The sequence below is a fragment of the Salmo trutta genome, chromosome 33 (genome assembly GCF_901001165.1).
Source record: "Salmo trutta chromosome 33, fSalTru1.1, whole genome shotgun sequence".
Taxonomy (NCBI): domain Eukaryota; kingdom Metazoa; phylum Chordata; class Actinopteri; order Salmoniformes; family Salmonidae; genus Salmo; species Salmo trutta.
The window spans coordinates 15314424-15337531 of NC_042989.1; the positions used below are offsets into that span (position 1 = coordinate 15314424).

The 23108-nt window shown below is 44.2% G+C and overlaps 1 protein-coding gene across 2 annotated transcripts in view; it reads left to right on the forward strand.

Moving 5' to 3' along the window:
- Window positions 1–18611: 18611 nt before the first annotated feature.
- The window catches only part of ldah (lipid droplet associated hydrolase), a 68330-nt gene continuing 63833 nt past the window's right edge, over window positions 18612–23108 (forward strand). For both annotated transcript variants that reach the window (XM_029729899.1, XM_029729900.1), the window contains exons 1-2: window positions 18612–18992; window positions 19583–19735. In XM_029729899.1, coding sequence (XP_029585759.1) covers window positions 19591–19735 — 145 coding nt within the window. In that variant the 5' untranslated portion in view covers window positions 18612–18992; window positions 19583–19590. The remainder of the gene's footprint in view (window positions 18993–19582; window positions 19736–23108) is intronic.

A 23108-nucleotide genomic window follows, 5' to 3' on the forward strand; every position in this document is an offset into this window, starting at 1 on the left:
GGAGGTTATCCAGACGGATGGCCATCACAATGAGTGCGTCCAGGGTGAAGTTGTCATCTCGGCAGGCCAGCTCCATCTGGATCTCCTCGCACAGACCTCTTTTAAATAACGTGCTGAGCGCCGGCTCATTCCATCCACTGGAAGCTGCTACTGTCTGGAAGGTAAGCGCATACTCAGCAGCTGTCTGATTCCCCTGCTGGAGCTGAAGCAGATGCTTACCCCCCTCTCTGCCCTCCACGGGATGATCAAAAATACATGAACCCCTCAAAACTCAAGCTCCTCTCCCCTAGATGGCCGTAGCCCATTCCAATGCCCGCCCAGTCAGCAGAGAAATAACCGTGGCAACCTTAGACCTCTCGGTGGTGGGGGCTCCCATCTGATGTGCGAAATAGAGGGAGCACTGAAGGAGGAAGCCATGGTATTTGGATGGTGTCCCGTCATACTTCTCTGGGAGGGATAGATGGGCATCGCTGACCTGAGCAGTTTGCTGGATGGGCTGGTGTGCTAACTTGTTGGGTAGACTGGCTCTAGAATATCCTCCACTGTTGAGACATTGTAGACTGCCGAGAACATCTTCCATCCCCAGTTGAGCCAGCTGATCATTGTGTTGACGAAGAAGGTAACCTTGTTCATCAATCACCTGGGAGATGTCCGGTTGTCCTGCTGCTTCCATATTTTGAGTTGGTATTTTGTAATGATGGTGCGGTGAGTCGGAAGCAGGTGCAATGTTTTACTAAAACAACAAAACCAAGAACATGACACTAACATAATATCATGACACAAGGCGAGACCCAGATGCAGACACAGGTGGCAGATGGTTGGAGTCTTACAACATTTATTAATCCAATAGGGTAAGGCAAGGGAATGGTCGTGGACAGGCAAAAGGGTCAAAACCATAGTCCAAAAGATACCGAAGGGCAGGCAGAATCAAGGTCAGGGCAGGCAGGATGATCAGGCAGGCGGGAAAGTAGTCCAGAGTCAGGCAGGGGTCAAAACCGGGAAGACTGTCAAAAAGAAAATAGCCAAAGGAGAACGGGAAAAACATGCTGGTTGACTTGACTAACATACAAGATGAACTGGCACAGAGATACAGGAAACACAGGGAAAATAAGTGACACCTGGAGGGGGTGGAGACAATCACAGGAACAGGTGAAACAGATCAGGGTGTGACAGTACCCCCCCTAGGGACGCCACCTGGCGTCCTACCTGGGTGCATACCTGGCTGACCAGGGTGTCGGCGGTGGAAATCGGCGATGAGGGCCGGGTCCAAGATGTCTTTAGCAGGAACCCAGCACCTCTTCTCTGGGTCATAACCCTCCCAGTCAACCAGGTACTGGAAACTCCTGCCCTGTGGTCGAACCTTCAGGAGGCGTCTCACCGTATATGCTAGCTGGCCACCGATAACCCGGGGGGAGGGATGGGCCTGGAGACAGAAGACAAAGGACAGTGAGACACAGGCTTAATCCTAGACACATGGAAGGTAGGGTGAATATGGAGGTCATGGGGTAACACAAGATGGACAAGATGAACTCAGGACTCTGGAGATGGGAAAAGGAGACAGCTTGCGGGGAGACAGCTTGCGGGACTCTACCCGAAGGGGCAGATCCCGAGTGGAAAGCCATACCCTCTGCCCAATGTGGTAGCGGGGAGCTGGGGTCTGGCGGCGGTCTGCTTGTCAACGATACCTGGAGTTGGTCTTGAGAATAGCTGCCCTGGCTCTTCTCAAGGTATGTCGACAGCGGCGGACAAACATCTGGGCCGAAGGTATGCTGACCTCCTGCTGTTGTTCAGGGAAGAGTGGAGGCTGATTCCCCTTTCGAGTGCTCCATGGGGTGAGTCCCATGGCAGAACTGGGAAGAGTGTTCCTGGCATACTCCACCCAGACCAGTTGATGGCTCCAGGTAGTGGAATTGGTTGAGACCAGGCACCTTAAGGTGGTATCCAGGTCTTGGTTGGCTCGCTCCGATTGACCGTTATTTTGGGGATGGAATCCAGATGACAGGCTGGCCAACGACCCAATAAGGGTGCAGAATGCCTTCCAGAACTGAGACGAGAACCCTGATTGGAGACCATGTCTACCGGGAGTCCACGGATCGAGAAGACATGCTGCACCATAAGCTGGGCCGTCTCCTTAGCAGAAGGCAGTTTGGGGAGAGGGATGAAATGAGCTGCCTGACAGTGTTGCCATCAGATGGAGGGAGCCCAGTGACAAAGTCCAGAGATATGAGACCAGGGACAATGAGGAAAAGGTAGTGGCTGCAGGAGGCCAGAAGGAGCTTGCCGTGGAGTCTTGTTTTGAGAACACACAGTGCATGCGGTGACAAAGGCAGAGACGTCAGGGAGCATTTGGGCCACCAGAAATGTTGTCGAAGAAAGGCTAGTGTACGACCGGACCCTGGATGACAGGTTAGCCCGGAGGAATGAGCCCATTCCAGGATCCGGGACTGGGTTAGGGACAAACAGCCAGTTAGCCGGGCCCCCTTCAGATCCAGGCTGGGAGCGTTGCGCCTCGCGAACCAGGTTCTCAATACCCCAATCCACAGTGGCAGCAAGGCATGAGGTAGGGAGAATGGTTTTGGAAGTCGAAGGTGTGGCAGAGGAACTGTATAGGCGGGAGAGAGCATCAGGCTTCACATTTTTAGACCCAGGACGATAGGAAATGGTAAAGTTGAGTCCGGTAAACAGGAGGGCCCACCGGGCCTGCCTTGAGTTGAGGCGCTTGGCTCAATGGAGATATTCCAAGTTTATGGTCGGTCCAGACCAGAAATGGCTGTTCTGCTCCTTCCAGCCAGTGCCTCCACTCCAATGTCATCTTCACCGCCAGGAGTTCTCGGTTGCCAACATCGTAGTTCCTCTCAACAGGATTGAGACGATGGGACAGGAAGGCACAGGGATGAAGCTTCTGGTCCTGGGCAGATCGCTGGGACAGGATGGCCCCCACTCCAACATCCGAAGCATCCACTTCCACCACAAATTGACAAAAGGGGTCGGGATGGATGAGGATGGGTGCTGTTGTGAACCGATGCTTCAGGTCCACAAAGGCTTTGTCGACCAATGGAGACCACTTCAACGGTACCTTGGGGGAGGTGAGTGCCAAGATGGGGACCACCAGGGTGCTGTAATCCCGAATGAAACAACGGTAGAAGTTTGCAAAACCAAGAAACCGTTGCAACTGCACCCTGGACGTTGATTGAGGCCAATCCACCACTGCTTTCACCTTTCCAAGATCCAACATTGCCCTCAGCAATGACATATCCCAGAAAGGTGATTGTAGAGCGGTGGAACTCACACTTCTCGGCTTTCACAAACAATTAGTTCTCCAGGAGGCTCTGAAGGACCTGTCTGACATGGAGTACATGTTCTTGGGAGGATCGGGAAAAAAACAGGATGTCGTCCAGGTAGACGAACACAAACCGGTTTAGCATGCCCCGAAGCACATCGCTGACCAAAGCCTGGAAGACAGCGGGGGCATTGGTGAGTCCAAATGGCATGACTTGGTACTCATAATGTTCTCTGGCTGTGTTGAAGGCTGTCTTCCTCTCATACCCCTCACATATACAAACCAGGTGGTAGGCATTCCGCAGGTCCAACTTGGAAAACATGGTTACCCCCTTGAGAGGTTAAAACACCAAGGAGAGGAGAGGTAGGGGGGTAATGATTTTTGACAGTGATATCGTTAAGTCCCCGGTAGTCAATGCACGGGTGCAGGGTCTTGTCCTTCTTCTCCACAAAGAAAAACCCTGCGCCGGCAGGAGATGCAGAAGGACGGACGGCCCCAATGGCCAGAGACTCTTCTATGTACTCCTCCATAGCAATGGTCTCTGGTTTGGACAGAGAGTACAACCGACCCGAGGTGGTGTAGTGCCTGGGGGAAGATCAATGGCACAATCATAAGGACGGTGCGGGGGAAGGGAATTAGCACGTGCCTTGCTAAACACTTCCAGGAGGTCATGGTATTCCGTGGGGATAACAGAGACATCCACCATCTTGCAAACCTCCTGAGGAAGACAACTAAGGGAAGGCTGTGCTGCTTGAAGGCAGTGAGAATGGCAAAATGGGCTCCAACCCAATATGGAGCTTGTGGTCCAGTCAATCACAGGATTGTGCTTTTGGAGCCAGGAAAATCCCAAAACAACCAGAACATGGGGAGATGCAATGAGGCGGAACTGTATTGTCTCAATGTGGTTACCAGAAACCCGTAATTGAACAGGCACTGTACTATGGGTGACTTCCCCTATAGAGCGGCCGTCCAGTGCCCTAGCATCCATGGGCACAGAGAGAGGCTGCCCCCGAAGCTATGGTGGCATCCATAAGACATTCATCATCCCCAGAGTCAATGAGCACTCGGAGAGACTTAGATTGGTCTCCCCACAGTACAAGAGCAAAAAGGGGTGTGCGGGTGATGGTACCAGGATTCCCCGAATATCGCTCTGGAGGAGGTAAGCGGGGTTCACGGGGAGTCGGGATAGGCTGTACAAACTTACCACAGATAGGGAAAAAAATGACTGGGTGATTGGGGTTTTTCAGATGTGGCAGACAGTCTGAGCTAACTCCCTGATTTGCTCCATAATAGTCTTTAACCCATAGTCGTGGCGTTCCGTCAAGGAACTGAGCCCTTCCAAAAGGCCCTGTAACAACTCCGGAAGTCTCCCAATGGTGGCTCCCTGCAGGGAGACAGCGTGGCGGAGCTGGTCCAAGTCTGCTGGGTCTGTCATGGCCAGTTCGTACTATCATGACACAAGGCGAGACCCAGATGCAGACAAAGGAGGCAGATGGTTGGAGTCTTACAGTATTTATTAATCCAATAGGGTAAGGCAAGAGAATGGTCATGGACAGGCAAGAGTCAAAACCAGTTCAGAATCCAAAAGGTACCGAAGGGCAGGCAGGATCAAGGTCAGGGCAGGCAGGATGATCAGGCAGGCGGGAAAGTAGTCCAGAGTCAGGCAGGGGTCAAAACTGGGAAGACTATCAAAAGGAGAACGGGAAAACCACACTGGTTGACTTGACTAACATACAAGACAAACTGGCACAGAAAGACAGGAAACAGGGATAAATACACTTGGGAAAATAACACCTGGAGGGGGTGGAGACAATCACAGGAACAGGTGAAACAGATCAGGGCGTGACACATAAGGCAGAACGCCGATACACAAGAACAATACCAACTGGTGAGTGAACATGGCAGAGTGACATATGCAGGGGAGGAAATTATGAAGGTAATAAAGTCCAGGTGTGAATCATAATGATTAACAGGTGTGTGTAATGATGAGTGCCAGGGCCCTAATTTATCAATGTTGCCTACTAACAGAAATGTTGGTAAACCATGCGTGCGATCATTTCTAAGTAAAGTGTGGGATTTATCAATTTGTACTGATACTTGAGAATGTGAGTAAATTTAAGCACACCTCTGACCATGCGTGTGCACAGCACCTTGTGGGTGGAAAGTCAAACTGCTAATGACCATTCACCAAATGGAGAAAGGATTGACATAATGTATCAAATAATAAACTATGAAAAAAAAGATAATACATGAATGGTTTATTCATGTATTCCTTTTATAGACACTTAAGCTACTAATAGTTTTCTCAGGGTGCTATCGAATTCATAAATATGAAACCATTTAAGCCTAATTGAATAATAAAGTAAATTAGAAATGGAGAGGAATGTAAGGTTGGAGACAATTTAGTTAAACCAGTTAAATAATATAAAAGTCATTGTGACTTGTCCAAAATTGAAAATCTTGCATTGCTGGAGGAGCTGGCACAAGAGAGCGGGGTTTCAATGAGCGTGCAGATTTTTTTGCTGAGAGCTACACTTGGCTTATTAGTAGATTTCGTTTTCCAAGGCATATTTTATTGTATCTCTGCAACCAACTCTCTCCAGTAATAGAAAGGGAGACGAAACACACCAATGCCATCCCAGTGCATACCCAAGTCCTCTCCACCCTGGGATTTTTGGCCACAGGAACATTCCAACGGGAGATTGAGGATCGGTCTGGTATTTCACAACCAACCATGAGCCGAATATTGCCTGCAGTCCTTCTTGGCATTATTTCATTGACCCCAGAATACATACAGTTTCCGCACACTGCTGTGCAACAGGCCAGAGTGAAAATAGATGGATTTCCCAATGTCCTTGGAGCAATTGACTGCACCCACATCGCAATAAAAGCACCATCATTGAACAAATTCAACTTCGTCAACAGAAAAGGTTTCCATTCTGTCAATGTGCAGGCCAAATGGCCAAGTGGGATACACGATTCATTCATTGTGCAGAACAGTTCAGTCGGCCTTAACCTCCAGGAAGGAGCTGTTGAGGATGGATGGCTTATTGGTAAGTGACTTATGTTTTATTTGCAAGGTTTTATTTGCCATGTTAGACCTCCACTGGGAAACAATATCTGAATGTTGTGTTCATAACTGCAGGAGACTGGGGCTACCCATTAAAAACATGGCTGATGACTCCCCTCACAAACCTCTCAAACCAACAAGAGGCAAGGTACAACCAAGCCCACACATGCACAAGAGCAACAGTGGAGCACACCATAGGCCTGCTGAAAGGGCATTGCCTGGCTGCAATACCAGCCTAGCAAGGTTTGCCTCTGCAATGACATTCCTTCAAATGCCATTACGTGAATGTAATACAATGTGCAAATTCCTTTCAAGGTTTGCTACATTGTCAAGGCTTGCAGTGTGCAACATTGCAATCAAAAATGGCATTCCACTGAATGATCCACCCAGACCTGATGAGCCCATGCCTGACAGGGAGTGTTTACCACCACCCATAGCCCTGGCACCGAGAACAAGAGTTAACATCAAACAACGGTTTTAGGTATCTGTTCTTCCAAATATTGTAATCAAATCAACAAGGAAAACATTTGCATTGCACCAAAATTTGTCTCACATGTTTGACACAATCAACAAGTTCTTTCAATGATCGATATCTCTCTCAGGCTGTGGCATACATCCTCCAGCTGCTGTTTGAGTCCAATAATTGATGTGTTGATCTCTTCTTGTTGTTTCAGGACTGCGTCAGTCAAAACATGCGGTGCAGCTGAAGCGCTCGCCAAAGAGGACACCCTTCTTGTAGGCCTGGGGATGAGGGATCAGGCAAATCACCCACATCTGTCAATATTTCATATTTTGTTATTTTGTTACATTTATTTTGTTATATATATATATATATATATATATATATATATTTGTTATATATATTTGTTATATATATATATATATTTGTTATATATATTTGTTATATATATATATATATATATATATATATATATATATTTGTTATATATATTTGTTATATATATATATATATTTGTTATATATATTTGTTATATATATATATATATATATATATATATTTGTTATATATATTTGTTATATTTATGGTCAAGAGAACATATTTAGATGTGGTCCATGATTGAATATGGTTGCGAAAATAAAGCTTGACTTACCATCAGTTGGTGTGTCTGGTATTCCTTCAGGGTCTGGGAGAGTGTCCTCAGTATCACCATCACAAATGATGCCAGACACTGAGGTCTCTCCAATTATGCTGCCAATGTGCTGGTCCATAGCAGACAGTGAAGAGTCACTCTGCCCTCCTCCTGTTGCACCTATATCACTTTTGTGGATCATATTTATTTTTTTGCATATGTTTTCAAATCAACCATTTCTTTTTCATTTCATTAACTGTTCTGCACTCAGATGAGGCAGAATTCACCACAGCTCTAACCTGCTCCCAAGCAATATTTTTTTATTTTATTTGTCAAGCCATTGCTGAGGGCTCAAAAAGTATGTTTTGTTTTGCTTCCACTTCGGTGATCAAAAGTTATATTTCTGCGTCCGAAAAGTTTTTTTTCTTTGATTTCTCCATGTTGGCGGACAGAAATAGGTGACATTTCTTGCAGCTTCAAATGGAAGGTTTTCTGACTATAAATGGTCATTTAGGGTGGTTCTTTATGTAAATGAGACGTCACGTGCACTAGCACAGTGTTTTAGAATGTGTCTGATTTATCAAGGCAAAATACTTACAGGTGTGTGTAAATCAAGTGTACAAGCAATTGATAAATACCAACTTTTTTGTTCTTGCGAACATTCTACATTTTCTTTGTACGAGTTTATTTAGAAGCTTTTCTACGCAACATTGATAAATGTGCGCAATGATGAATCCCAGGACCAGTGGGTAGTACTCTGGCGACGTCGTACGCCGGGGGGAGCAGGAGCAGACGTGAAACTTTGGTACAAGTCTCTGAATGTCCTTGAGCGGCCAAGCTAGAGCCCGGACTTGAACCCGATCTAACATCTCTGGAGAGACCTGAAAATAACTGTGCAGCGACGCTCCCCGTTCTACTTGACAGAACTTGAGAGGATCTGCAGAGAAAAATCGGAGAAACTCCACAAATACAGGTGTTTGTAGCATCAAACCCAAGAGACTCGAGCCTGTAACCGCTGCCAAAGGTGCTTCAGCAAAGTACTGAGTAAAGGGTCTGAATACTTATGTAAATGTGAGTTTTTCAGTTTTAATTTGTCCGAGCTATTGATGCAATTGAGGATGTCATCAGACAGATTGATCTACAGAAGCTAGGCGACAGCAGTGTTGCCTGGTTGGGGGACATTGATGGTTGATTTAGAATCAAAGAAAAACTTCAAGATAAAATGAATGAATTGAAACAGGTTATTGAGACCTTTGATGTCACAATGTTTTGCCAGGATCTGAGGGATTACATCCTTCCAATCAACTTTGCTATATATGTGGAGCAGCTAACTGCTCAGATTCCCTCTGAGGAGATGACCAGGGTCCTTGAATCTATAATGGATGTAATTGTCAACTGTTTGAAGAATATGAAATTGCAGACAAAATCAATGCTGTGTATTCTCACATCAGAGATCTGCTTCTCAGGTATGATTTTGACAAGATAATTAGTGTTCATGGATCAGACTGTAGTACTCATTAAGGAATTCAAAGTTCAAGAAACTGTGCAATCGCAGGTTGATGCCTTGAGATCTATACACTGAAGTCATGTATGACAAAGTTATGCAACTACTGGATGGGGTTGTAAGTACGTTTAAATCAATTGACTTCAAGCAAAGCATTAATGAGCTAAATGAATACATTTCTGGAGTCATCAAAACCATAAAGGAGTTTGACTAAAATATGTTTATTGACAATGCTAACCAGAAGATCAGTGAACTAACAAGTTATGTTAATAATCAAATTGAAGCATATGGAGTCGCTCTTCCAGAGAATCTTCAAATAATAGGAACAACTCAAAGAGCCAAAAGTTGTCGTAAAGATGATGACGGATGTGATTGATACTACAGCCTTCGATGATATAAAGACGATTAAACAGAAAGCCCTTCAAGATATGAGAGATAGAGTTAATGACATGAACATTAGAGAGGAGATACTCATCTATCTACAAAAGGCAAGTGACTCCTAAACCAACAAGGTCGCCTACATTTCTGTTCAGTACAACAAACTGATTGAGAAAATCCACAAGGTGGCCAAGGACCAAGTTATATTAATCAAGATTAGTCAGGCTGTGGATGGCATTCAGGATGCACTAAAGACAGCAGAGGTTGAGATTTCCTCCTTTTTAGTGCCTCTCTCACTGACCTCGTCATTCCCACCATCCAAATCAACCTGAACTGAACAGGCTGCAGGACATAAGCATTCCGGCCCAAAACTCAGTCCCTGAGTTCACCATTCGGAGTTCTTACACTGTACCAGCCATGACCATAGATTTTGAGGAAATCAAAGAAAAGATCATTGCATTCATCGACCAGGTCTAAGAATATGAGGTTCCAATGCATCTACCCGAGGCCATCTTTTAAGACTTTAAAGCACTTTACCTATCCGACCTCCCAGACCTGACCTATGCAAATTGCATAGAAATTGAACTAAATGTTCCATTATCTTTCAGGGTATATTGTCATAATTTGAATGTGGATATGACCAGCCAAACCTATGTTGGTGTGAGCTTCTGCGATGCTTCCCGCAAGGATGGCATCACCACTTTCATGGCTTCGGTTGGTTTCCTCATGTTCCTTCTTACACGGAGGTCACCTTCACAGGTGTACGGAAAAGTGTTCAGCCGCTAACTGGTAAGAAACACCTGAATTACTGCCACTTTTATTTACTGCACATACTACAAACCTCTTTACTATAAATTGTCATAATGAAAGCTTAGAGTTTTTTAGATGTTATTTTTTATGGACACAGTACATTGCATTATCTTTGCCTTAATTAGTGTTTATACTGAAGGTATGAGACAAATGCTGATCCTCTCTTGTTCCTTTTCTATCCAGTCTAACCCCGACAAGGATACGGACATTGTGAGTGTCAAAGCCACTCTTAAGAACTCTGAGAAGTTGAGTTTCCAGGTTGCCTGGAACATGGATACCATGCATTCCACCATTGAAGGGCTCAAAGAGATGGATGCCTGCCATCGCAGATGTGCTGCTCAAGTTCATAAACAAGTATCACACAGCTCACTTTGGCTTCGATGTAAACCGTGCCTCCATGAAGCTGAAGAACTCTGTCTCCAACGTCATTGAGAGAGCCTATCATGAGGTCCCAATGGGTCTCGATACACTACAGAATGTTATGAGAGAGATGTTTGGCAGCTGACAACATACTGTCTATCAACATCACTGATATGAGCAACACGCATCCATTAGGTTTTCAGTTCTTATGTTCTTGCGTGAGACCAATTTCGCTCTTCCCGGATTAGAGGAGAGACTTTCTGGACAGGAGCTCTATGAGAGGGCTAGACGCTCTGTGTCTGCAGCCATTGACCGGGTTGCCCAAAGGTTCTTAAATCTCATGGAGGCCATAACTGAGATTGAACGCTTCATTAAAAGTTTTGAGTTCCCGTAGCAATGTAGTCTTCAATGTTGCCAACCTGAGCGTTGGACTAGTAACCGAAAGGTTGCAAGATCTAATCCCCCAGTTGACAAGGTACAAATCTGTCGTTCTACCCCTGAACAAGGCAGTTAACCCACTGTTCCTAGGCCATCATTGAAAATAAGAATTTGTTCTTAACTGACTTACCTAGTTAAATAAAGGTAAAATAAAAAATAAATAAATATAACCGACGAAGAGAGCGACTTGGAGGATGTGAATCTGGAGGACCTGATCCAGGAAGTGAATGAACTCCTGCAACTATGTTTCCAGATGGCAGGAGAGCTGATCCAGGAAGTGAATGAACTGCAGATGGCAGGAGAATTCCTCAAATTGGAGGAAATCGAGGAAATGGCCCGCAAAATCTTGGTTGTGGCACGATCTGAAGCTGGCGAGTACAAATACTGCCAAAATGAAAACCTATAATGAGGTGACCATGGAGCATGTGAACAGTGACCTCAAGGAGCTTGTTGCTATTTTACAGTCTCACTTTTATGGGGGACTCAATGAATTTATCAACCTGATTGAGCAGGTATCGTAAAGCATGGCTCCATACATTAGAGTAACCTCGAAAAAGATGGATGTTGATTTTCCCCTTCCCTTCTTCTGGAAGCCTTTCAGTGAGTGGCCAACTCAGATCAGGCAGTGAGTGAGCAATGCTTATCACCACTTGAATGAGAACAGCTAACTGCATTGATTGTGCTATATGGAGAAAAAAAACACTATACTAACATATACGTTATGCTTGAGCTGTGACTTTGCTATGGAAAACCCAAAAATATTATACTAACACATATACATCATGTTTGAGCTGTTATTATATATGTATCTCTGTGTTAAAGTTTAAAGGGAGTTTTATTTTTAAATTCCTGAACAATTAACAATTCATGTAGCATGTTGTTTCTTTTTGATTACCATGTTAATTGAGACAAAAAGGGAATTTTTACAGCACAAGTGTAATACTGTACATTGTTCAATTCCAAGATATGGTCAACAATGCATTCAAGTGGGATTCTTACATCCCAACAATGGAAGATGGTTCACACACATAAAGTACAGACTCCAAGATTCTTCTTTTGTTGGAGCTCTAGGTTGAAATAGTGTGGCCCTTAGATGGCAGGGTAGTCCAACTCATTGGAATATTTCTAGTTTTAGAAGTTCAGCTGTCTACAACATAGGAAGCTAAAAACCTTTGTTTGCTGAGTCCCGTTATTCACCCTTCACCCTGCCTCTTCTCTCCCTCTTGCCCTCCCTTCTTTCTCACTCCAAATATCCCATACAGCCTCTTGCCCTCTTTCATACTGTGTGCCACATTCCCCCTGCTTATTTCCCCTGGTTACCTGGTTGGACACTTAATGCCCCCCACAGCTATTTCATATACTCTCCCGAAGAGGGGCCCATAACAAATGTTGCTAAGCATGGTGGCTGTCACCTGTTTGGAATTCAGGGCTGTGTTGGTCGCCCGAGCGTGCTGCTTTTCCCACAGTAGTCTATCAAAAAGTTTTATGTTTGAGTTTTGCTCAAACATCAAACTATATGGACATCAACAATATCAAAATATGTAAATGTATTCTATCTTATAAATAACTCACATTAGACTAAAAAAGGTTCAAGATCAATGCTGGAAAGGTGAAGCAGAAATGACTTTGGCTTCATGTATTACTTCATTATGAGCAATCTCCTTCAGATTCAAGTGACTAAGTCACATGTCCAGCTTGGACAAGTATCTGTATGAGTTTCATGTTAATTTCAGAAAATGTAAAAAATGAAAAGTTCAGTGTGGCTTTATTTTCAGGAACAAACGTACATCATATTTCTTTAAATATTCATAGAGGTCAACAAATGACGGTGTGTTTTGGTGTTGGACACTAGCAAAACATTTGTTTTCATCTTTTTCTAGTAAGACATATGGAGTATATAGATTTATACAGTTGTTTCTTCTGCTATTCAATCCCACTCCCTGCTCTCCCCACCTGACCCCAAAATGAAATAGAACACCCCATCCCGTCCCAATACCCCATTTCGTATTACATCGTCATACCAACATGATCACATATAGGCTTATTTCTCAAGCAGACATTGGTGGAATGGCATCATACATACTGTATGTCTGCAGGTGACCTGTGCACCTACTGGCTTGCCCAGAGGGTGCCACAATATGCTACAAGTGGCCAGACTTAACTGACGATGTTTCTATAACACAAGCTATCGCCCAGATGTTAAAGTGACTTCAGAGGTCATTAATAAGATGTCCTATTGTTAAATATCCCTGAATTGGATTACTGCCAGCCTTGAGTAATCTAATTTCTGTGAAGGAGTAAAAAGGCTGCAAAAGAAAACAAAATGTCTGTGATTTACGGGGTGCGTAGAAGGCAATGAAACATCCGCTGTGACACCCCCACCCCATTCCCATAATATTCCTCATGCACATTGTCAGCTGTGTGTCTTTAATGAGTACGACGCAAAGGATATACTGCTTTGTCAAGGCAAGGCCCAAATCCCTGTCATCAGCGTGAAGAAAAGACGGAGGAAAAGGGGGAGGGCGGGGCGCCTTGTAAGAATTTTCAGATGAGTAGGTAAACCACCACTACCCTCCGTATTATTGGCCAACGTGCAATCATTGGAAAACAAACTGGATGATCTACGATTAAAACTATCCTACCAATGGGACATTAAAAACTGTAATAGCGTATATTTCACAGAGGCGTGGCTGAATGACGACACGAACAATATAGAGCTGGCTGGCTTCTCCGTGCATCGGCAGGACAGAGCAGCTACGTCTGGTAAGACGAAGGGTGGGGGTGTGGGTCTATTTGTCAATAACTGCTGGTGCGTGATGACTAATATTAAAGAAGTCTCAAGGTATTGCTCGCCTCAGGTAGAATACCTCATGATAAGCTGTAGACCACAGTCTCTACCAAGAGAGTTGTCATATATATTATTCATAGTCGTCTATTTACCACCACAAACCGATGCTGGCACTAAGACCACACTCAACGAGCTGTATAAGGCCATTAGCAAACAAGAAAATGCTCATACAGAAGTGTCACTACTAGTGGCCGGGGACTTTAATGCAGGCAAATCTGTTTTACCTAATTTCTACCAGCATGTCACAAGTGCAACCAGAGGGGAAAAAACTCAAGACCATCTTTACTGCACACACAGAGACACATACAAATCTCTCCCTCACCCTTCATTTGGCAAATCTGACCATAATTTTATCCTCCCACTCCCTGCTCTCCCCACCTGATTCCTGCTTACAAGCAAAAACTAAAGCAGGAAGTACCAGTGACTCACTCAATATGGAAGTGGTCAGATGACGCGGATGCTACGCTACAGGACTGTTTTGCTAGCACAGACTGGAATATGTTCTGGGATTCATCCAATGGCATTGAGGAGTATACCACCTGTCACCAGCTTCATCAATAAGTGCATTGACGACGTCGTCCCCACAGTGACCATACGTACATTTCCCAACAAGAAGCCATGAAATACAGGCAACAATATCCGCACCGAGCTAAAAGCTAGAGGTGCAGCTTTCAAGGAGTGGGACTCTAATCCGGACGCTTATAAGAAATCCAGCTATGCCCTCAGACGAACCATCAAACAGGCAAAGCGTCAATACAGGACCAAGATTGAATCCTACTACACCGGCTCTGACGCTCATCGGATGTGGCAGGGCTAGAAAAGTATTACGGGCTACAAAGGGAAACCAAGCTGCGAGCTGCCCAGTGACGCAAGTCTTACAGACGAGCTAAATGCATTTTATTCTGGCTTCGAGGCAAGCAACACTGAAGCATGAATGAGAGCACCAGCTGTTCCCGGACAACTGTGTGATCACGCTTTCCGTAGCCAATGTGAGCAAGACCTTTAATCAGGTCAACATTCACAAAGCCGCGAGGCCAGACAGATTACCAGATGTGTACTCAAAGCATGCGCAAACCAACTGGCAAGTGTCTTCACTGACATTTTCAAACTCTCCCTGACCGAGTCTGAAATACCAACATCTTTCAAACAGACCACCATAGTCCCTGTGCCCAAGAACGCGAGGGTAACCTGCCAATATTATTACCGCCCCGTAGCACTCACGTCGATAGCCATGAAGTGCTTCGAAAGGCTGGTCATGGCTCACATCAAACCCATCATGCCGGAAACCCTAGACCCACTCCAATTTGCATACCACCCCAACAGATCCACAGATGACGCAATCTTAATCAAACTCCACACTGCCCTATCCCACCTGGACAAAAGGAACACATATGTGAGAATGCTGTTCATTGACTACAGCTCAGTGTTCAACACCATAGTGCCTACAAAGTTCATCAAAAAGCTAAGGACACTGGGACTAAACACCTCCCTCTGCAACTGGATCCTGGACTTCCTGACGGGCTGCCCCCAGGTGGTAAGGGTCGGCAACAACACATCTGCCACACTGATCCTCAATACTGGGGCCCCTCAGGGGTGTGTGCTTAGTACCCTACTGTACTCCCTGTTCACCCACAACCGTGTGGCCAAGCACAACTCCAGCACCATCATTAAGTTTGCTGATGACACAACAGTGGTAGGCCTGATCCCCGACAACGATGAGACATCCTATAGGGAGGAGGTCAGAGACCTGACTGTGTGGTGCCAGGATAACAACCTCTCCCTCAATGTGAGCAAGATAAAGGAGCTGATTGTGGACTATAGGAAAAGGAGGGCCGAACAGGCCCCCATTAACATCAACAGGGCTGAAGTGGTGCGGGTCAAGAGTTTCAAGTTCCTTGGTGTCCACATCACCAACAAACTATCATGGTCCAAACACACCAACACAGTTGTGAAGAGGGCACGACAACACCTATTCCCCCTCAGGAGACTGAAAGGATTTGGTATGGGTCGCCGATCCTCAAAAAGTTCTACAGCTGCACCATCGAGAGCATCCTGACCGGTTGCATCACCACCTGGTGTGGCAACTGCTCGGCATCTGACCATAGGGCACTACAAAGGGTAGTACATACAGCCAAGCTTCCTGACGTCCAGGACCTATATACTAGGCGGTGTCAGAGGAAGGCCCCAAAAATTGTCAAAGACTCCAGTCACCCAAGTCATAGACTATTCTCTTTGCTATCGCACGGAAAGCGGTACCGGAGCGCCAAGTCTAGATCCAAAAGGCTTCTTAACAGCTTCAACCCCCAAGCGATAAGACTTGATTTTTTTTGCTTTAGATTATTTAGTAAATATTTTCTTAACTCTATTTCTGGAACTGCATTGTTGGTTAAGGGCTTGTAAGTAAGCATGTCACAGTAAGGTCTACACCTGTTGTATTCGGCGCATGTGACAAATAACATTGGATTTGAATTGATTTGATAAAAATCATATAAATGACTGTAAATTCTTGCAATGTTTCGTCTCAGTCCTAATTTGACATTTAAGATCAGATGCAGCCTTGCTCCTGAGAGACCTTGGCATTTGGGTGTCATCAGCACCTTGCACCAGGATCATATTAGTCATAAGGTCAGTTTCCTTTCCTTTAGGGAAGACACACTGGTACTTAAGAAAGACACCAAAGCCAGCCAGTAGCTCTCTTCTCGCACCTGCTGATACCCATCGCTCTTGAAATGAAAAGGTTTTCCTTAAGTCAATCTGAACTGACTTAACACAAACTTGATATAAAGGCAAATAAACACTATCTTCTGCCACAGAAATATTATGGCATGATACTCATGATAATTCTGTGTAAGCTTTTCAAATTCCATTATTGTTTGTATCAATCCTGTAAAGTAACGTTCCGCCTCACTTACTAAGAAGGATGCCCCACAAAAACAGCTAAATAACAAATCTGCAAATGGAAGAGAGGCACCTTTGACAGCAGGAGAGGGACATCCCACCACCTAGGAGGAGTGATTTCATTGCTACACACAATGTGCTGATATTGTCTTCTCCGTCAGCCCTCAAACATTAACGGCTCCCAGCTTGTGGCTTCTAAATAATAAGGAGTTCAGGGCTGGGAACTTTTCAGCCACCCCATCACACCACACCACATCACACCACATTCCATTGGAAACAGCAGCAACTTCACCACCACTGTTGCCTCCCACAGGCTGCATGAGAGCCTCCGCTCTCCCTCCCTGCAGGTTTGGGAGCACATCCAATTTTGTGATGCACAGTGCCAAGCCTAGCTCCTCTCTGAGTGAACTCTTCACAGCTGGACCCAAATGACTTGCAGGTGTCTCTGTAGGCTGCACATCACTGGCTCCCCACTCATGGCCAACGAGGGCATCACCTTTGCCACTTTGGGGATCACAGCTGGTGCAGCGTAACACTCAGCAGGAAATGTCTGACAGCAGCCCGCCAGCGTGAATATGGAAAATGTCCATATAGAGAGAGAGAGAAAGAGAGAGTGAGGAGAGAGAGTGAGGAGAGAGAGAGAGAGAGAGAGAGAGAGAGAGAGAGAGAGAGAGAGAGAGAGAGAGAGAGAAAGTGAGAGAGCAATTGATGGGGTGGGAGGCGGATAGTTGTTATGTAAATGCAACAGCCAAACAGGACATGTTAACCAACTTCTGAATGTACTGTCCCATCTGACACGGTGCAGGTGTAACAGTAAATTCCGTGATCATGAATTTTGCTGGACAATGGATGTGATGTTCAGTGGTTGTAAGTGTGCTATGGTTCTTACATGTTTCTCAATCATTGCCCAGCTGCTGTTTTATGGACCTGGTCAGGCATATATCAGCCCCTATATAGTGAAAGCTCTGAAATGTGGCTAAGTGATTTAGGTTTAGGCCAGATCCAATGAGTTGAGGAGAGTTTTATCTCCTCTCCCGAGGGAGGCTCTCAGTCCTGCATGTTAACGTGTTTCCTGAAATCAAAGCACACACACACACACACACACACACACACACACACACACACACACACACACACACACACACACACACACACACACACACACACACACACACACACACACACACACACACACACACACACACACACAGGCATAGGCATCCACATTCCCATCAACAACCAGCATTAAATATTCTCTGTCCCCTCCTGTACTCCCTGTTCACTCATGACTGCATGGCCAGGCACGACTCCAACACCATCATCAAGTTTTCTGATGACACAACAGTGGTAGACCTGATCACCGACAATGATGAGACAGCCAATAGGGTGGTGCCAGGACCACCCTATTGATGCTAGGACAACAACATCTCCCTCAACGTGATCAAGCGGTACAGGAGCGCCAAGTCTAGGTCCAAAAGGCTTCTTAACAGCTTCTACCCCCAAGCCATAAGACTCCTGAACAGCTAATCAAAGTGCTACCCAGACCCCTCTTTTACGCTGCTGCTACTAACCGGTGCCCCCGCACATTGACTCTGTACCGTTACCCCCTGTATATAGCCTGACTATTGTTATTTTACTGCTGCTGTTTAAGTATTTGTTACTTTTAGTTTTTATTTTCTATTTTTTACTTAACACTAATTTTTGTTAAAAACTTCTTAAAGCATTGTTGGTTATGGGCTTGTAAGTAAGCATTTCACTGTACGGTCTGTTGTATTCGGCGCATGTGACAAACTATTTTATTTTATTTTAAATAGCTTAGTTTGTTTGAAGAACAATGTTTTCACTCCAGCTCAGAAGGTGGCGGTAATGCACCTAAACAATGTTTTGCACACTGGTATTGAACCTCAATGAGAAAGAAGAAGACGAAGCAAACGGCGACGTTTCAGACCAGTTATATTGTAGTTGTGTTGCGCAGAATATTAAATCGTTAAGTATTGATGGGATTTCAGCCATATTAAACGCTGCTCCCATGTTTTAAAAGATCTGATACACAGCTCAATGGTCTCAGGTCCCCACAAATGCGGTCGTGTCTTCACGGTGTGATAATTTGTTGAACAGGGTTAAAATGTAGCTAGCTAATCTGGAACGACACCGAAGACTGTCAGACTGGACCAGCACGAAGCCGGGTGCGCGCTATCGCTCGTGCTTCTTCAGTCTCACTGGCACACACTACTAAGGCATCACCATCTTCTGTGTAGCAAAGCATTTGGAATACAGTAGCTGCGGCAAAACATTTCATTTCGAGAAGTAATTTGGTATGTAATTATCGCTGTGAAAATCTAGCTAGCTGACCTATTGCCAACATTAGCAACATAATGTTAGCTAGGCAGCTCACAGACAAATGTTCATATGCAATGAGCTAACAAGTTAGCTAGCTAGACTTCAAATGCAAGACATGTCATGTCAAACAACCAAAAAACGATTCCTTAAATGCTCAACTAATGCTTATAAGATCATATAGTTAATGTATTACACTGACTGGGTGTCAAAGTTCATAACACGTTTAGCTGATAACAAATAGGTGAAAGGTTGAGTGTAGTGTGTTCTATTAATCTCAGTGAAATTGGACCATTCTCGAAAGGACAGCCTCTACTAGCTACAGTAGCTGTGCAGTTGAGATGCATATAAAATGTTAGGCTACTTCTGTAAAGCTATTACTAAGGATAGGATGTATTTCATAGGGTGAATGTCTGATTATCTCCATAATAATGAAGGCTAGTACCCAATATTCATCCTATGAATAAAAACAATTGTTTGTTGCATAACAAACATAATGTAATATTTCCAGATGTACAGTATAAAATAACAATACATAACCCTGTTTATGCCTCTCTCTCTTGCTAAGCCTTTGAGATGGGATCCTCAGTGATGGAGGATAAGGATGAGGCCTGCACAGAGCACCTATACTGCTGTGGTGCTGTCACAGAAGTCCTCAAATTCGGCACCTGTAACCTACACTCTGGCAATCAACCTAAAATGCTTTTTCTCATCATACCCGGTGAGTGTCATTAAAGCATTTTCTTAATTCAAGGGAAATGCATTATGTTATACCTGGTTAGATTATTGTGAGATGCCTGTAGTTTTCATTAGAGGTCGACTGATTATGATTTTTCACCGCCGATACCGATTATTGGAGGACCAAAAAAAAGCCGATACCGATCAATCGGCCGATTTTTATTTCTTTATTTGTAATAATGACAATTACAACAATACTGACTGAACATTTTTATTTTAACTTAATATAATACATCAATAAAATCAATTTAGCCTCAAATAAATAATGAAACATGTTCAATTTGGTTTAAATATGCAAAAACAAAGTGTTGGAGAAGGAAGTAAAAGTGCAATATGTGCCATGTAAAAAAGCTAACGTTTAAGTTCCTTGCTCAGAACATGAGAACATATGAAAGCTGGTGGTTCCTTTTAACATGAGTCTTCAATATTCCCAGGTAAGAAGTTTTAGGTTGTAGTTATTATAGGAATTATAGGACTATTTCTCTCTATACCATTTGTATTTCATATACCTTTGACTATTGGATGTTCTTATAGGCACTTTAGTATTGCCAGTGTAACAGTATAGCTTCCATCCCTCTCCTTGCCCCTACCTGGGCTCGAACCAGGAACACATCGAAAACTGCCACCCTCGAAGCATCGTTATCCATTGCGCCACAAATGCCGCGGCCCTTGCAGAGCAAGGGGAACAACTACTTCAAGGTCTCAGAGCGAGTGCCGTCACCGATTGAAACGCTATTAGCAGCCCGCTAACTAGCTAGCCATTTCACATCGGTTACACCAGCCTAATCTCAGGAGTTGATAGGCTTGAAGTCATAAACAGCTCAATGCTTGAAGCACAACAAAGAGCTGCTGGCAAACGCACGAAAGTGCTGTTTGAATGAATGCTTACGAACCTGCTGCTGCCTACCACCGCTCAGTCAGACTGCTCTATCAAATATCAAATCATAGACTTAATTATAACATAATAACACACAGAAATACGAGCCTTAGGTCATTAATATGGTCATATCCGGAAACTATAATTTCGAAAACAAAACGTTTAGTCTTACAGTGAAATACTGAACCGTTCCATATTTTATCTGGGTGGCATCCCTAAGTCTAAATATTGCTGTTACATTGTACAACCTTCAATGTTATGTCATAATTATGTACAATTCTGGCAAATTAATTACGGTCTTTGTTAGGAATAAATGGTCTTCACACAGTTCGCAACGAGCCAGGCGGCCCAAACTGCTGCATATACCCTGACTGCTTGGACGGAACGCAAGAGAAGTGACACAATTTCCCTAGTTAAAAGAAAGTCATGTTAGCAGGCAATATTAACTAAATATGCAGCTTTAAAAATATATACTTGTGTATTGATTTTAAAGAAAGGCATTGATGTTTATGATTAGGTACACATTGGTGCAACGACAGTGCTTTTTTCGCGAATGCGCTTGTTAAATCATCACCCGTTTGGAGAAGTAGGCTGTGATTCGATGAGAAATTAACAGGCACCGCATCAATTATATGCAATGCAGGACACGCTAGATAAACTAGTAATATCATCAACCATGTGTAGTTAACTAGTGATTATGTTAAGGTTGATTATTTTTTTATAAGATAAGTTTAATGCTAGCTAGCAACTTACCTTGGCTTCTTGCTGCACTCGCGTAACAGGTAGTCAGCCTGCCACGCAGGCTCTTCGTGGAGCACTAGCGGTTCTGGGGGGGGGGGGAGTGCCCCTGTGACAACAATTTTGGACCCCCTTGTGGCCCCCCTAAATGTGGAGTATGAAATCATTTTTACAGAACTAATTTTTGCTATCGTTTTTTTTTTACATCCGTTATTTGACAGTGGCAACGATGATGATTATGAACATGGTCTTTTGTCTGCTAATGCCTGCAATGCAGTGAAGAAAACGATATGACAACAATAACGTCTAATGTAACTGGCCCCTCTAACAGTACAACTGGCCCCAGCTTGGCCCCCCCAGTTGAAATGGTCTAGAACCGCCACTGTCGTGGAGTGCAATGTAAGGCAGGTGGTTAGAGCGTTGGACTGGTAACCGGAAGGTTACAAGATCGAATCCCCGAGCTGACAAGGTAAAAATCTGTCGTTCTCCCCCTGAACAAGGCAGTTAACCCACCGTTCCTAGGCCGTCATTGAAAATAAGAATGTTCTTAACTGACTTGCCTAGTTAAATAAAGTTAAGAAAAAAAAAATCGGCCACAATCGATGTCCAAAATTGCCGATTACCGAATGTTATGAAAACTTGAAATCGGCCCTAATTAATCAGCCATTCCGATTAATCGGTCGACCTCTAGTTTTCATCCCAAATCTGTATTGGTAAATCGACTACAGCCAAGGTATTTTGAGTGGGCTATCCCTTTAAACTGGAGATATAAAAGTGCTATTGTTAATACTACAAATGAAATTGTATTCCTGACTAAGCAGTTTGCTGTAATTTACCCTTGGTGTCTCATCATCATCATGTCATGCGATGTTGATATTAAATGTGTTAAGCCTTACTCACTATCCTGAGAGTCTGAGACTATGTTCTCTGGACCAAATAGTACACAAAAATCATTTGGGTCTTGTATGCCTCGATACAACTCTGCCTATGTCACCCACTTCTTTGTGTTTAAATTTGGAAACTTTGAGAAAAATGAGCCATAGAGTCAGGGGGAGATTCAGTCATGCCAGTGACCTTTGAAAGGTCGCAGTAACTGGAGCTCGTTCATTGCCCTCTGAATATCACTGAACTTGGGGCTCAATGGACCCTTTATGGCTGACAGAGACACTGCGAAGGCCCTGTTATTGTAGACCAGCTGCCCTTTTCCTTGTGATCAGAGCATTGATCTTTGTGTCCAACCTCAGGTACAACCGGTGTTTCATACCCTAAAGCACTCACAGGTGCCTCTGTGTTCTCTGTAGGTGTGTATGTTTTGATTGACGAATGGAAACCATGACCTCCTCCAATGAAACATATCTTTTTTTTACTGTTTCGATAGAGCACAGGTGCGACAGCCAATCATTCTAAAACATCAATGCATGTAGCCGACTAGAATTATAGACATTCAGTAGATACTTTTGTATATATAGTGTATGTGGACACCCTTCAAATTAGGGGATTTGGCTATTTCAGACACACCCATTGATGACAGGTGTATAAAATCGAGTACACAGCCATGCAATCTCCATAGACAAATATTGGCAGTAGAATGGACTTACTGAAGAGCTCATTGACTTTCAATGTGGCACCGTCATAGGATGCCACCTTTCCAACAAGTCAGTTCATCAAAGTCCTGCCCTGCTAGAGCTGCCCCGGTCAACTGTAAGTGCTGTTATTGTGAAGTGGAAACGTCTAGGAGCAA